Genomic DNA, 16,144 nt, shown 5'->3' on the forward strand with positions numbered 1-16,144 from the left:
AAGATGAATCAACTCAAGCTATAAGGCTGCAGTGGCAATTCAGAAAGGTCTCAATTCTGAATTGTATTCTCTGTTGATCACGAATAGGAGGAGCCATGTCATGCAGAAGGACTCACTAGAAAAAAAGCAGTTATATTTGGATTGGTTAGCGGCAAAAGGAAACCAAGCCGCCAAAGAACAGGGTGGCTAGGACCAGGGCTTTTTTGGCAACCAAAACTTCTTTGCATATTAGGCTACACCCCTCTGATGTAGCCAATCCTCCAAGAGCTTACAGGGCTCTTAGTACAGGGCCTACTGTAAGTTCCAGGAGTATTGGCTACATCGGGGGGGGGGCGAAATATGCAAAGGAGTTCCTGCTACGAAAAAAACTCTGGCTAGCACCATAAAAGTTGACACCAGCCTGAGCAGGGAACAACTCAAAGAAATGGTACTTGACTGGAAAATGTGGAGAGAGCTGGCCCATAGAATCAGCAAGAGTCAGACACAACTGAATGGTTAACAACAGCAGGAGTGAAACTAAGCAATGGAAGGAAATCCAGACAACTGTCCACATTCTTGGTTTTCTTTCATTTCCTCCTGTCCTTTCTGTGTCACAAGCCATATCCAAGCCTTCACATCATAATTGCTAAGTCGATATCTGGTGAGACTTCATCTTTGGTATTTCTTCCCAATGTATGCTAATAGAGTTTGGGCATTTAATTTTAAGGCAGGTCTGTTCAAGTCACATTTCTTTTAGCTTTCCCAACAACTCAAGGACGTCACATGGAGCTGCATCAAACATGGTATATTCAAGCTGAAACACTGTCAGCTCGCTGCATTTCCTTTCTGCACTAGGATCTTCTCAAAGTTAAAAAAAAAAAGATTTTAAGTGGCTTTGACACATTCTTTTCCTGACAAACTCATCTTGGTTACAATTTATCACCTTCTTTTCCTCCAGGCCCTCATGAAATGAGAGGGGTTGAGTGCTCAGTTCTGATTCTGGAGTCCGAATAGCAGTTGTAACTTGCTATTTTAAAAAAAAACCCTCATCTGCAACATATCTATACACACAAAAAGAAACTTTTAAAAACTGCTACCAGATTCTGTGCTAAAGGCAGGGCCGGATCTAGGGAGGGTGGCAGAGGGGGGTGCTTGCCCCAGGCAGGCACTGACAGGGGGGTGGGGTGCCAAATTGGACATGGAGTCCATTGTCTTCTATGGGACCATAAGACAAAATGGCCCAAAAGGGGGCATCATTTTTTAATTTTGCCCAACCCTCAAAAACATGTAGATCCGGTCCTGGCTAAAGGAGCACGTATATCCTGCAATTAGACTGCATTATGCAAATCTGGCTGCGTTTGTTTCTTTTGCATAATTTATCCCACTTCCAACACTTCAGGGTGTGAGGGTTTGTTTTTTAAAAGAATTTGGAATGTTTTGCCAAGAACTTGATGGGAGGGCAAAGGCTCAAGGAAAGAAAAAGAGAACCGATGCCTTTTTGCCACAGTCTTTTTTTTTTTTTCTTTTTACAATCTTACCTTGCTGCCAATTTATCTCTAATAAGGAGAAGTGCAGTAGAGCAGCCAGCAGTTAGAGCATATGTTTTGCACACAGAAGGATCCAGGTTTAATTTCCAGTATCCCCCTTGAAAAGATCTCATTTAGGAGGACCTGGAAAAGTCTTTGCCTGAGACCGTCGGACAGCTAGTGCCATTTGAACTACAGTATTAAGAAAGATCAGGGGGTGGGGGGGGGTGGGCTCCCTCTGGGAATCCTACCCCCCCAGGGAAAGTGCATGCGCAATACATAGCCTCTCCTCTCCCGGTGTAGTGAACGCCGCGTGGTCACTGTCTGGCTATGCCTGGCAGATGGTCACTGCAATGGCCTCTCCTGCATTACTGCATCCGTAGCAACACCTTCTCGCTGGTCCCCCCCGTTTTCACAGAGTTTGCTACGTCATGGTGCGACCGAATTGTCTGGCGGTATAACCGGATGGGCAGGCTGGGCCCACCAACTTCGTCAGCCTAAGAGAAGGAAAACTCTAACATCAAACCCGGGCAGATAGAGCTCGTTAATGTAACACCTACCACCTGGAGGACTCACTGCCGGCGTCCCGGCTTACTGGGCCATGGCAGATGACCCCCAGGTGAAAGGGTGGAGCCAGTACCGCGCACACTGCGCTTCACCTAAAAAATTCCTCTGCGCAGGCCTGAAGGGCATATCCACACACACAACCCACAACGCATCAAGTCCTGCAGCGATAGGCAAGGGGCGAAACGGCAGGTGGAAGGTGCCACTGGAAGCCGCAGTCCCGATCCTGCATGTAGGCGGTTCAGGATATTGGTCGCCTGATGCTAACCCGGAGATGAAAGCATCTTTCGGCAGCACCCTGAACGACCAAGCAGCCTTATCTAGGGACAGCACTGCTTGCTCCACACGGAGAGGGGCCTAGAAAAGGTGGCCTAAACAAAGCTAGTCTCCCCCACCCCAGTTGGCTAGCCGCGGTCAACGGGCATCCTTACTTGCGGTCAAAAAATAAAGAATCGCACTGCTACAGGACCAACCCTAAATCAGACTTTTCCCTGCAGCCGCTGTGGCCGGACCTGCCTGTCCCACATTGGTCTTGTCAGCCACCAGCGAGCCTGCAGCAAACGTGGACTATTGCACCCTTCTTAAATCTTCGTTCGCGAAGCCAAGCCGAGAGAGAGAGAGAGAGAGAGAGATTAAGAAAGATCAAGAGTCAGCTTATTCCACGTAGATTTGTATGTTCATATGTAAGGAAAAGATTTCATGGGAGGGGGAATTACTGCTAATAAGAGCTGTGGTTTGGAGAATTGCCTGAGTATTCCACATAGTAGGGAGAGTCCTCATCTCTGTACTCACCTAATATCTAGAAATGCTGATTGAAGGTAATCATTTGCCTTGATGCCAACCAAGTAGCTGGTTCTTGACCCCTGACCTTCAATGTTCTTGTGTTTTACCTGTGCACTCTTGCACAGGAGAGTGGGAAAGCACAACACAGAACTCTTTTTTAAAAGAAAAAGCTCCATTGAGAGATCAGCCAGTCTTGCAGCAGGCACCATAGCCTTGTTTACTAGCTCTCCCGCCCCATTCTAATTTTGTGGCTCAAAAAATGTTTTCTTCCATCTTTACTTAGCCCAGAGGATGGCTTCCTACCTTGGCTTGCTGATTTGGCCATGTGTATCCCTGCTGCAGTAACCACAAGGCTAGACATTGATAATGTGCTCTACATGATACTGCTCCCAACCCGCTGACCCACATTGGGCCGGCAGGGGGAACCTCTCCTGACGTTGTCGGCACGATGAAGTGATGTCATTGCGCCAGCAACGGTGCACGGCGGCTGGGAAAACTTTGTTTTTCCTGGATGCTCTAGCCATTTGGGAGGGAAAACTCTATGGTACAATAGGTACCATAGCATTTTTCTCTCCCAAATGGCTAAAGCGTCCAGGAAAATCATAGAGTTTTACCAGAAACGCCCAGAGCGGATGCGTGTGCCAGCACAATTATGTCACTTCCGGTGATGTCACCTCCGGTGATGTCAACAGAGAACGGAGGGGACTTGGCAACCCTAGCCACTGAAGACAACTTGGAAACTCCAGCTGTTGCAGAATGCTATGAAATATGCATGCTGTATCTATGCTGTGGTTGCTCCCAGGACTTTTTTTGTTGTAGGAACTCCTTTGCATATTAGGCCACACACCCCTGATGTAGCCAATTCTCTGAGAGCTTGCAGGGCTCTTAGTACTGGGCCTACTGTAAGCTCCAGGAGGATTGGCTACACCAGGGGTGTGGGGCCTAATATGCAAAGGAGCCCCTTCTACAAAAAAGCCCTGGTTGCTCCATTGGTAACAGATTAATTCCAGAGTTAAATTCCAGGTGCTGATTATTGCCTAGAAAGCCCTCTGAGACCTGGGAGTCACTTATCTTTGGGACTGCCTCTCTCTGTGGGAGCTCGTCTCACCTCAGCAGAGCCTCCTGAAGGTGCTGGGGATAGATACCACTCCATAAATGGGTAAAACAACAGTGTCTTATAACCTAAGCTGTCTTTATTTCAGACCCACCTGGTGGAATGGCCTGCCTAATAAGGTAAGAAGGGCTCCCAAACTTCTGCTTTTTCATAAAATATGTGAAATGGAACTATTCCGGAGGGTATGTATTAAGGGAATGGGGATACAGTAAAATGGAATTGTGCCTGAAGGGTAACTACACGGCCTGTAGTTCAGTGTTCTCTAATTGCAAGATCCACAATGTGATGCACTATATTTTCTCTATTTCGTCAATATATTGAATTCTCAACACCGCCCCATTTGTGGATATTGGCTCTAATCTCAGGATTTGGGGACAGAGGCAGGTCTACAAAGCCGAGGAAAGCCCCAGGTTTGCAGTAAAATCTGGAATCTAAATAAAATATATTAGGGTGTTCTCCCACCCCAAATAATAAAAGCAGCACCTGTGTATTTAAGAACTGGATGCCCTTTGAGATCTCACTGACCATGGTGTGGGTTGCAGAGCAACCACAACAATATTACCAGCCTTCAAACCTTGGTTTCTTTCAGTAAAAGGCGGGATGGCTTCTCTCTCTTCTGTTCTCAATACAGAACTCACCAAGAATTATTTTAAAGATAAAATTAGTTTGGTAGAATGATACCAGTTCTCAGTTGATAAGAAAATGTAGATTTTAATGTTACAGTTTTAAAAAAACAACTGGTCATGGAAGGGGAAATTTCAAGGACACTAACGAACTCACAGCATTCAACAGAATGCTACTAAAGAGAGCAATCACATCTGCCCAGTTACAAAATGTTTATATTATTCATTGGCTTGGACAGTAAAGAGAAAACCAGGATCCTGGACAGAGTATTCAGTTGGAGGTCCCAAAACTAGCCTTGCTAGTTGAGATCCTCTTTTTAAAACCCACTGAACCTGTGACTTTCTGTCTGCAAAGCATATGCTTCACCCTGAAATGTTAAGGCACTGTCACAAAATGATTGGTCCTGTCTCCACCTCCTGGTGATAACAAAATGGTTGCTATGCAGGAGGATCAAAGAAAATTTTGGCAAGTTCCAAACTGAGTATCCTCTTATGGCAGAGGCAGCTGTTTCTGAACAGGTGCTGCTGTAGATGCAGAGGTGGTGTCTTTGGGGCTCTTCTGAATCACCACCTGCTTCAACGAGGTACAAGAAAGCTGGATTGGCTCTTTGCTTTGGAGAAGAGATGCTGTTTGGTGGGTCTTCAGAGAGATAAGAACTCTGTGTCTATGGCCAAGCCCCTTCCCTCCCTCCTCCCCCCCCTCTGTGAGGCTAGAATATTCCTACCTGGGGCAAGCATAGTACTTTACCAGTAAGCCAACTGGCAGAGATGGTCTCAATGCTCCCTGTTTTTTGTTTGTTTCCTGTTCCATTCAGAACCTTTTGGAATTTATATCCAAGAACCAAGCCAGCACCAGGCAGGTGTCGACACCCATAGTCACCTCATTGGAAGGAGCTGTTCCAGAGTCTTTCCCAGCCCTGCCACTAGAGATCCTCTTTTGGTTTGAACCTGTTGCTTTCTGTATACAAAACATGTGCTCTTGAAATGTAAAGTCCATATGAAGTTGCCTTGGAAGTGTCATTGGCTCCCTTAGCTCAGTACTGTCAACTTTGGCTGGTTTTGGTCACTAGAGACTACAAAAGGGTCTGGAGATGCTTGAGATTGAGCCCAAGACCTTCTGACTGCAAAGTATGGGCTCTGTCTTTGCATTATGCTCCCTCCCTGAACTTTTTGACCTCATGAATGAAGGTTCATTTGACTGAGTCGTACTGTGTTTCAGAGGTGGCCAAACTTGCTTAATATAAGAGCCACACTGAATACATGTCAGATGTTTGAAAGCTGAAAGAAGGAAGGAAGGCAAGCAGGCAAATGCGGGGAGGGGAGGAAGGAAGGATAGAGAGGTGGAATGAAAGCAACTTTAACTTTAAATGTATTCTCCAAGCTCCTGGCTGGCTTGGCTTAAACAGACAAATGCCTTTTCCAAGCTAGCTGACAGGGCTCCCTTAGCTCAGTACTGTCAACTTTGGCTGGTTTTGGTCACTAGAGACTACAAAAGGGTCTGGAGATGCTTGAGATTGAGCCCAAAGTGGGGACTTTGAGAGCCATACAATATGTGTGAAAGAGCCACAGTTTGGCCCCTGCTGTGGATTCTTGAAGACCAATATTATCCACTGTGACTGGCTGTTACTTTCCAAAAAAGGCAGGGGTGTCTTTCCCTAACTTGTCTGTTGAAATCCTTCTAACTGAAGACCTCAGTGGTTCAACCTGGGCCTTAATGCAGACAACGCATGTGATTTATCACTTGGCCCAATTTCATAGCTTTCTAATGGTTGTTCACTGGGTTGAAAAATGCTGTTGGTGCTGCCCATTCTGTATAATCATCTGCTGGGTCATAAGAAGAAAAACCATTCCAGGCCAGCTATGCCTGCATCTTGGGTGAATCTGTCTCAGGTAGGGAAGGCTTGAAAAGGACTTCATACCATGTGGAAAGGGAAGCCACCAGAAATAAGTATCAGCCTCTCCAGAAAATAAAGTCACTCCCTAGGAGCTTTAGAAATTGGTTTCCTTCTCTGTAGTGATGAGCACTTCCTTGGCTGGGATCTGGCATCCTGGCTTGGAGTGTTCCCACTGTCCCGACAAATTAACCAAGTGTTTCTTTGGTTGAGGCAGGTCCTCTGCTGGAGCAGTGAGCTGGCATAACCGCTGCAGAAACAACAACAACAAACAAACAGAGAGGGTCTCTGTTAATTAAAACGTTCAACAAACCAATACCCAATAGCAATCCAACGTCATTTGCTGGGGGCAAAGGCATTGCAAGAACCGATTTGTTCCACTTCCGAAGAGGTGCTTGCTGGAATAGGCATGAAAAAGAAGCAGCAGGGAAATGGTTCCCCATTGTGATCTATCAGCCAGGTTTACGTCATGCTTCTTCTGCCCCTGGGCTCACTTTAGGTTGATGTATTGCAGTGTGTCATAAAAGCCCAGCGATATTTATAGATGAATGGACAGATGTTGGAATGCATGATTTGGAAGAGCAACCAAAAAGGTCTTGTGGCGCTTTATAAACTAACAAATATATTGTGGGGAGAGTTCTATATGGACCATGTCTGTCATTTCAGTATGTGTCGCTTCCTATTCCATTGTGGACCCAGGCCCGGCACCGGGGGTTCTGCTGCCCCAGACAGACCCCTGCTCCCTGCCTGGGCAAGGTTGGGATGGCAGTGGGCACGCTCAGAGCCGGGCTCTGAGAGTGCTCACTGCCACGCCCCTGACTTTGCCAAGGCTTCCTGTGCCTCGAGAAGCCTCAGGAAGGTCAGGAAGGCAGCGAGAGCAGTGCGTGGGGGGGGATGCCTTGTGGCACCCCTAGGCCAAGTGATGCCCTAGGTGGCCACCTACTTGGCCTACTCCCACCCGCTGGCCCTGTGTGGACCTAAGAACGGTGGTCCTCAAACAAATTGTCAAGGTATAATCACAATGCGAGATTGCTGAATTTGAGTTCATTCATGGATTCAGAGCAATGGAATTCCCAGGTCTGAATAGGGACACAGGATTCTTATCTCACTACAGATGCTCATTTACTGCCCCCAAGCATCTCCCGTCTGTTCTAATCAAGCAGATTACAATATGCAGGGTACCTCTGCATCCTTTACAAGCATCCTTTACAACACCCCTTCCATCTTCTAACTGTGATATAAGGACTCAGAGGCTGGGTCTAGACTGGCAGTTTAAGCTAACATAAGGATGGCCTTTGTGCAGCTTGAAAAACACAAGTCACACACATACATCTGGCTAGCAGCCCACTCCTGTTCTCACCTTGCCCCTTGCCATCTGTAGAGAGACTTAAAAAGCTACCACATACTAGGCCACACACCCCTGATGTAGCCAATCCTCCTGGAGCTTACAGTAGGCCTTGGAAGAAGAGCCCTGTAAACTCTTGGAGGATTGGCTACATCAGGGGTATGTGGCCTAATATGCAAAGGAGTTCCTGCTACAAAAAAAGCCCTGGGTGCATGAGTGCTTGCTGTGAACGCTCCTCCAGAGCACCCACGGCCCATCCCTGTTCCAGCGACAGGCCACATGGTGTCTGACTGCCCCAAGGCACTTCTTTGTGTGCCGGCTCACTTCTGGAATGGTATGGGACGCTGCCACCCCTGCCTGCCTGCCTGTACCCAGCCAGAGATCTCCATTCCTACCAACGTCTGATGAAGGGAACTTTGAGTCTCGAAAAATGTATACCTTGAAGCTCTTGCTGATCTCTAAGGCATCATTGGACTCAAATCTAAATGTCAGAAATGTGGTCAATGATGACATTTACTAGAAAGTTTTTAACAAATCCAAAAGGAAATAACAGGTGCCTAATCAAGTATCTTTAGTAAATCTCCAAATATCATAATCATCACAATAAAGGACTGAATAATGATACAGAAATCAAAAAGAAGACTGATTGCTCACAGTTTCTGCTGAACTTTGTGCAGTCCTAAGACTCGCTGCTAAAAAGGTTACTATCCACAAGTGTCTGACACTTACCATAACATATATCCCTCATCATTCTCAACTGCTTCATATATAACAGGGGGGCCCAAACTTGCTTAACACAAGAGCCACATAGAATAAATGTCACATGTTGGAAGGAAGGAAGGAAGGAAGGAAGGAAGGAAGGAAGGAAGGAAGGAAGGAAGGAAGGAAGGAAGGAAGGAAGGAAGGAAGGAAGGAAGGAAGGAAGGAAGGAAGGAAGGAAGGAAGGAAGGAAAATAAACAAGGGAAGGGAGCAAGCCACCAGCTGGCTTGGCTTGGATAAGTGATTTAGAAATGCTTTCTTCAAGATGGCTAATGGGGTGGTGAGGGCTTGGAGAGCCACACACTCTTGAGGCGCAGTATGACCACCCCAGATATATAAGATGAAGCACATTCATAGTACAACCTTAAGCAGAGTTGGTGTTGGGAAGTGCCACCAACTCACAGCCAACTATGGAGCCCCCATGAGGTTTTCAAGGCAAGAGGTGGTTTGCTATTGCCTTCCTCTGCGTAGCGACCCTGGACTTCATTGGTGGTCTTCCACCCAAGGACTAACCAGGGCCAACCCTGCTTAGCTTTGGAGATCTGATGAGATCAGGCTAGCCTGGGCCCTCCAGATCTGGGCAGTATTACAGGTGTAAGCACAGTGATACCTGCCTAAGCTTACTGACTTCAGTCGGTGTACAGCAGTAGTTCTCAAACTGTGGCTCACAACCCCAAAATGGGACATAACTCACTCCTGCAGGTGTGTCTTGAGGCCAAGAGTGAGGAGGTGGAACAGGATTCACTGCGGAAAAGACAGTCTCTGAAAAATTTGTTGGCAAATTTCTGTTTGCCTTTGAATAATGGGCTGAAATGACAATGAAGACAGCCCCTTTGATGCTGCCCACATGTTTCATCTTGACCACGGCCCCACTTGCAAAGCTACTAAAAGCAAGTTGGTTGTTGTGTGGTAGATGCAGATCGACTGCAGTTCAGCGGCACAATGAATCAGGTGACCAGCACAAAAGCCTGTTGCAACTTAATCCACCCAACCCCATCTGGCACACCATATGAATTTCTCCTTACCCTCCATTATAGCAATGTTTACCCAATGGGGGAGGCAACCTTTTTTGGCCCATGCCCCAAATGCAATGCAATATTTACCTACAACATGCCGGTGGGTTGACAAAAGAAAAGAGGAAGGAGGATTATCCTGGCAACAGAGAGGGCTTCACCTGAAAAGGGGGACTCCCAGCATAGTCTTCTGCTCCTTTGAGAGACAGCAATCCTGCACGTGGACCTGGCCACCCCCTGCAACTGTTTCACAGTCCAAGCACATGGGGCGAGACTGATGATACTTTCACAGTCCCAGCAAACTTTGGGGCGAGACTGATGATACTTTCATTTACTTATTTAAAATAGTTTTATGCTTGCCTTTCTCATGAGCATCCAACTTGTTACAGGCAGGGCCAGAAGGCGCTCCAGTTAATGACATCACCACTCCTAGTCCCAGAATCCTCAGAGCCTATCCTTAGTTCCTCTAACCAAAGCGGCCAAATCCAATAATTCTAGAGAGGGATGAGATTAACCCAAGCATAATCTTTCAATCCTACAGGTCTACTTCAGATGCTAGAAAACACCTCCATATTATTACCTCCATGGAGTGTTTTATTCCAAGAATTTTTCTCATTGCTTTCCTATAGAGCAGGGGTGGCCAACGGTAGCTCTCCAGATGTTTTTTGTGCGCCTACAACTCCCATCAGCCCCAGCCATTGGCCATGCTGGCTGGGGCTGATGGGAGTTGTAGGCAAAAAACATCTGGAGAGCTACCATTGGCCACCCCTGCTATAGAACTAAAGATAAAAAACTGGATGTAATAATATGTCTGTACAGAAGTTAGTGCCCTGACCTGGATAGCCCAGGATAGCCTGATCTTATCAGATCCTGGAAGCTAAGCAGGGACATCCCTGGTTAGAAGAAGAAGAAGATATTGGATTTATATCCCGCCCTCCACTCCAAATTGCAGAGTCTCAGAGCGGCTCACAATCTCCTTTACCTTCCTCCCCCACAGCAGACACCCTGTGAGGTAGGTGGGGTTGGAGAGGGCTCTCACAGCAGCTTCCCTTTCAAGGACAACCTCTGCCAGAGCTATGGCTGACCCAAGGCCATGCTAGCAGGTGCAAGTGGAGGAGTGGGGAATCAAACCCGGTTCTCCCAGATAATAGTCTGCACATTTAACCACTACACCAAACTGGCTCTGCTTGGAAGGGAGATCTTCAAGGATTACCAGGGTTGTAGTGCAGAGGAAGGCAATGGCAAACCACCCCTGAATATCTCTTGCCTTGGAAAGAAGAAGAAGAAGATATAGTATTTATATCCCACCCTTCACTCTGAATCTCAGAGTCTCAGAGCAGCTTACAATCTCCTTCACCTTCCCTCACCCACACACACACACAACAGACATTCTGGCCGTTTTCCCACTTACCTTACCCCGGAGCGACGTCCCTCTTCACCGCACTGCGTCTGCGTGGATTTCGCACAAACCGCCAAAAAGCAGTTTACATTTGCAACGCAAAAGCCCCGGGACTACGCGGCTCTTCCTGGTGCTGCGCGGCAGTTTGTGCTAAATCCGCGCAGATGCAGCGCGGTGAAGAGGGACGTCGCTCCGGGGTAAGGTAAGTGGGAAAACGGCCTCTGTGATGTGGGGCTGAGAGAACTCTCAAAGAAGCTGCCCTTTCAAGGACAACTCCCATGAAAGCTATGGGTGACCCAAGGCTATTCCAGCAGCTGCAAGTGGATGAGTGGGGCATCAAATCTGGTTCTCCCTGATAAGAGGCTGTGCACTTAACCACTACACCAAACTGGCTCTTATGGGGGTCACCTTATGGGGTCACCATAAATCACCTGCACCTTGATGGCACTTTCCACCACCATTGCAATTATGCACTGCAAGTTGGGAGCCTCAAAAGTTATTTCAAGAAGGATGAACAGTCTGGAAAAATCTGCCTCCAAAATTCGATATGCTCTTAGGAGGCATGGGCAAGCCAATTTGCCCATCTTCCCCTCTGGCCAGCCAACCAACCCCTCCCCCCTCCCCGAACCCATTCAATATTCCATGCCTCATAGAGGACTGCCTTCACCTCCCACACAAGGGTCTCTCCTATAACAGAAGAAAATTTGAGTCCAGTGGCACCTTTAAGAACAACAAAGTTTCCCCCAAGGTATAGGCTTGGTTGGCCTTAAAGGTGTCACCGGACTCAACTTTTGTTCTGCTGCATCAGACCAACATGGCTGAATCTATCTCCTATGACAGACACTCAACTGTAAATTTTACTTATTGGGAAGAATGATGTACATCTCCCACACCCATCAATTTGTAGTGGAATCAGAGAATCTGCCATCAGGCATGGAAAGCAGTGTCTGGAGAATATGCGATTAGGATGTTGTTTTCTCTTGCAGACAAACTTGGAAACAGTTTTCCAGATCACCAGACAGGCCTCCTCCCCCTTCAGTATCTTATCTTGGGTAAGATAACTGTCTTACCCAACTGTGTCTCTCCTTACCAGTGAACACTGAGATATTGATTTATCTGCCTTCCTTTTTTTAGTTCTGCCAGTGGAAATTCTTTTCAGGTTAACAACATACACCATTTCAAACGTCTCTACACATTTTCAGATGTATTGCTATCAAAAGGGGGGGGCAATAGTGACCAATATTCCCTCTAAGCGGTGGAGTCTTGTGAGCAACAATTCTACTTCGTGAACTACTAGCATTACAGTTGTGACCTACTGCATAAATTAGTTTGCTCTGGGGCCATCCTTCCTGAGCTGAGACAAAGATGTGTGAGATGGAGGCTAAAAAAACCCTGTTAGCCAGCTCACACTAACTCAGCTTAGAGGGAACACTGGTAGCGACTTGCTATTAAAAAGATAGCTTGAGGTGCAAAAGTAGAGATTATATTTGACATGGGGTTCTGAAGAATAAGGAGGAGGAGGAGAAAGAGAAGATATTGGATTCATACCCCACCCTTCACTCTGAATCTCAGAGTAGCTTACACTCTCCTTTACCTTCCCCCACAACAGACACACTTTGAGGTAGCTCTGCAAAAGCTATGGCTAAGCCAAGGTCATTTCAGTAGCTGCAAGTGGAGGAGTGGGGAATCAAACACTTTCAAGGACAGCTCTGCAAGAGCTATGGCTAAGCCAAGGTCATTCCAGTAGCTGCAAGTGGAGGAGTGGGGAATCAAACCCTGTTCTCCCCAATAAGAGTCCACGAACTTAACCACTACACCAAACTGGCTCTCCAATAGTGCGCTATAAACAATCCTGCCATAGATTTTGTTCACACATGAAGCTGCCTGGTACGGAATCAGCATTTTTGTCCATCAAAGTCAGTCTTGTCTATTCAGACTGGCAGCAGCTCTCCAAGGTCTCCTACAGAGGACCTTCACATCACCTACTGCCAGATCCTTTAACTGGAGATGCCAGAGATTGAACCAGGGACCTTCTGCATAGGCTCTGCCACTGACCCATTGCCCCTTCTCTAAGGGGATGTATTGAGACATGTAATTCTGTGCCTTTAGTTGCAGGGATTCTTGGTTACTGGCCTCCTGTGGAAACTAGGTATTTGGTTAACTACTGCCTCCCCCCATATCTTGTCATTTACGCATGGTGAGCAGGGCAAATCATTTTTAGCTCTTCATTCTGACTTATTCTGTAGCTCTCTGTCCTTGTGGGCTGCCTGCTACGAAGACATAATGTGTCTTAATCTGTTCTTTATTCAAGGTTGTCCATCAAAAAATTTCAGGGAGCAATTCACTCGTGGACCATTTACAAAGCAATTATTGCAGGAAAAAAATCAGAACCTGAAATTCCAGCTTCTTTTAAATATGATATTAAATAGAATGTGTCCACTCTCTTACTGTGGAGTGTAAATTTTGATAAGATGTATGCAAAGTTAGGCTGGGCAAGGTTACTGAAGAAGTCTCTTCCGAGAACTCTAAAATGGTGCATATTTTATGTTGCATTTGACCAATAAATCCTTCAGCAGAATGGTCCACCTATGGTGAGAGATTGTTTATTTTCCTTCTGCCAGGGTTTTTCAAAATCTATGACTTCCTAATGATGAACTTCTTTTACTTTGTGCTTTGTGACCCTCAGTGGGTCAAGATTCTCAGATGGGTCATGGAACCCCATGGTAGGGTTGCCAACTCCAGCTCAATAAATATCTGGGGACTTTGGGGGTGGAGCCAGGAGACTTCGAAGGTGGAGTCAGTAGCAATGGTGTGACAAGCACAGTTGAACTCCAAAGGGAGTTCTGGCCATCACATTTAAAGGGACCACCCTCCTTTTAAATGCCTTCGCTCCATTTGGAATAATGAAGGATAGGGGTACCTTCTTTTGAGGCTCATAGAGTTGGACCCCCTACTAGTCCAAACTTTTTGAATCTTGGAAGGTTTTCTTGCGGAGAGGCACCAGATGCTATGCTGGAAATTTGGTGCCTCTATCTCAAAAAACAGCCTCCCCAGAGCCCCAAATACCCGCAGATAAATTTTCCCTTACCCTATGGGAATGGGTCTCCATAGGAAATAATGGAGTACCCAGCAGACATTTCCCTCTACCCCCCTTTCTGATGGCCCTGAAGTGGGGTGAGGGCCTCCAAACCGGGGGATCCTCTGTCCCCGCCTGGGAATTGACAGCCCTACCCCATGGCCAGGTTAGTTGTGAGTTCCCACAGAGTAGACTCAGGGTAGTTTTCACAATTCTCATCTCTGCTGTGTCTTCACAACAACTCTGTGAGAGAAGTAGGGCTGCCAGCCTCCAGGTTGGGCCTGAACATCTCCCAGATTTACAGCTGATCTCCATACTACAGAGATAGTTCCTCTAAAGAAAATGGCTGCTTAGGAGGGTGGATTCTATGGAGTTATATGTCACTGAGGTATGAGTCCTTCACAGGCTCCACCCTCAAATCTACAGGAATTTCCCAGTCCACTGGAATAAATTAGGCTAACTGAGAATGGTTGGCCCAAGGTCACACACACAATAACTTTTGCGTCTGAGCGAGACCTGGTTTCCCTGGTTCTACCTCAGCAAGTTCCTATATCACACTGGCCGTCAGGATTTTGACTACCCGATGAAATGCCATAAATAGCAATCCTTTTTTAAAAAATCACTTTCCTGAGAGTAAGCCTCACCGAATAACATGGCATTTACATCTGAGCAGCATGGCGCAGAGTGGTAAACCATGGCTAACCACCATTCAGATAGCTGTGAAACCTTGATACCAGTATAAGTAGATGTTTTTAGAAATTGTTTTTTATGTTTTATGTTTTTATTGTTATTTTATTTTATTTGGTCACACAATGTAACTGCGTGACCTCAAATTTGTGAGCCACCCTGAGCCTGCCTCGACGGGGAGGGCGGGATATAAATTAAATAAATAAAGCTGCAGTACTGCAGTCAAACTCTCTGCTCACAACTTGAGTTTGATCCCAGCAGAAGCTGGGTTCAGGTAGCCGGCTCAAAGTTGACTCAGCCTTCCATCCAATGAGTACCCAGCTTGCTGGGGGGAAAGTGTAGATGACTGGGGAAGGCAGTGACAAACCACCCCATTAAAAAAATCTGCCATGAAAATGTCATGATGCGATATCACCCCAGAGTCAGAAACTACTGGTGCTTGCACAAGGGACTACCTTTTCCTTTTTAGATCTGCTTAGGATTGGTCTCATATACACAGGAAACATTCTCCGCAATGACCTCCTTCTTACCTCCTAAAATATCATCCTGTGAAAGGCTGCTTTGGCACATGTTGTTACCAGTGTTCCCTCTAAGCTGAGTTAGCATGAGCTAGCTCACAGATTTTAGCTCACAAATTTTTGTCTTAGTTTAGGAAGGATGACACCAGAACACTAATTTATGCGGTAGCTCACAACTTTAATACCAGTAGCTCACAACTTTAATGCCAGTAGCTCACAAAGTAGAATTTTTGCTCACAAGACTCTGCAGCTTAGAAGGAACATTGGTTGTTACACACAGGAAAATCCAGTTGCAAATGATTGCTAAAGCGCATTGGAAACATATTATCCAACACACGCTAAAGCAGCTCCTTTCTTGGTCTTGGACCTTGTTTGTCACAGGAAGAAGATTGTGGTCTGCTTCTGGTTTTAAGGGTCTATAAGTTTTATTTTAAATTTTTCCAAGAGACTTGAGAAATAGAAGAATACATTCCCGCCCCCCCTTGATATGAGACACCAGTAAATTATATTTGGGTTGAAGGACAAAGTCCAAGGGGGCTGAATGTTCCTGCATCCCTGAAGGCCTGAATATCCTCAGGTAGAATTCAGTCCACTTATTTGCAAACAATGCCTTTTTGTTCTCAGGCTGTTCTTCATTAATTTTTATTAACATTGGTATTTTCTCTTAATGGCTTTAACTATTATGCAAGGTTGCTCTGGGCTATACTGGATTTCATATAATTTTAATTGGGACTTTTATTTGCATCGTAACTGTTTTATTTTGGAATATTTATCCTATTATCTCAAGAATATTCTGTGATGTTAGAGCCTTTGGCTAAAACAATAAACTGAAACAAACCACTCTGGTCTACATGGTTAAGTTCTT

General features: G+C 46.1%; 1 protein-coding gene across 1 annotated transcript in view; it reads right to left on the reverse strand.

Moving 5' to 3' along the window:
- Positions 1-4,653: 4,653 nt before the first annotated feature.
- LOC132576528 (sodium- and chloride-dependent betaine transporter-like) overlaps positions 4,654-16,144 on the reverse strand; it is a 94,898-nt gene continuing 83,407 nt past the window's right edge. Inside the window, exon 15 of the mRNA XM_060245747.1 lies at positions 4,654-6,731. Within this exon, the coding sequence (XP_060101730.1) occupies positions 6,579-6,731 (153 nt within the window). The 3' untranslated portion in view covers positions 4,654-6,578. The remainder of the gene's footprint in view (positions 6,732-16,144) is intronic.

Source organism: Heteronotia binoei, chromosome 8 (assembly GCF_032191835.1).
Source record: "Heteronotia binoei isolate CCM8104 ecotype False Entrance Well chromosome 8, APGP_CSIRO_Hbin_v1, whole genome shotgun sequence".
NCBI lineage: Eukaryota > Metazoa > Chordata > Lepidosauria > Squamata > Gekkonidae > Heteronotia > Heteronotia binoei.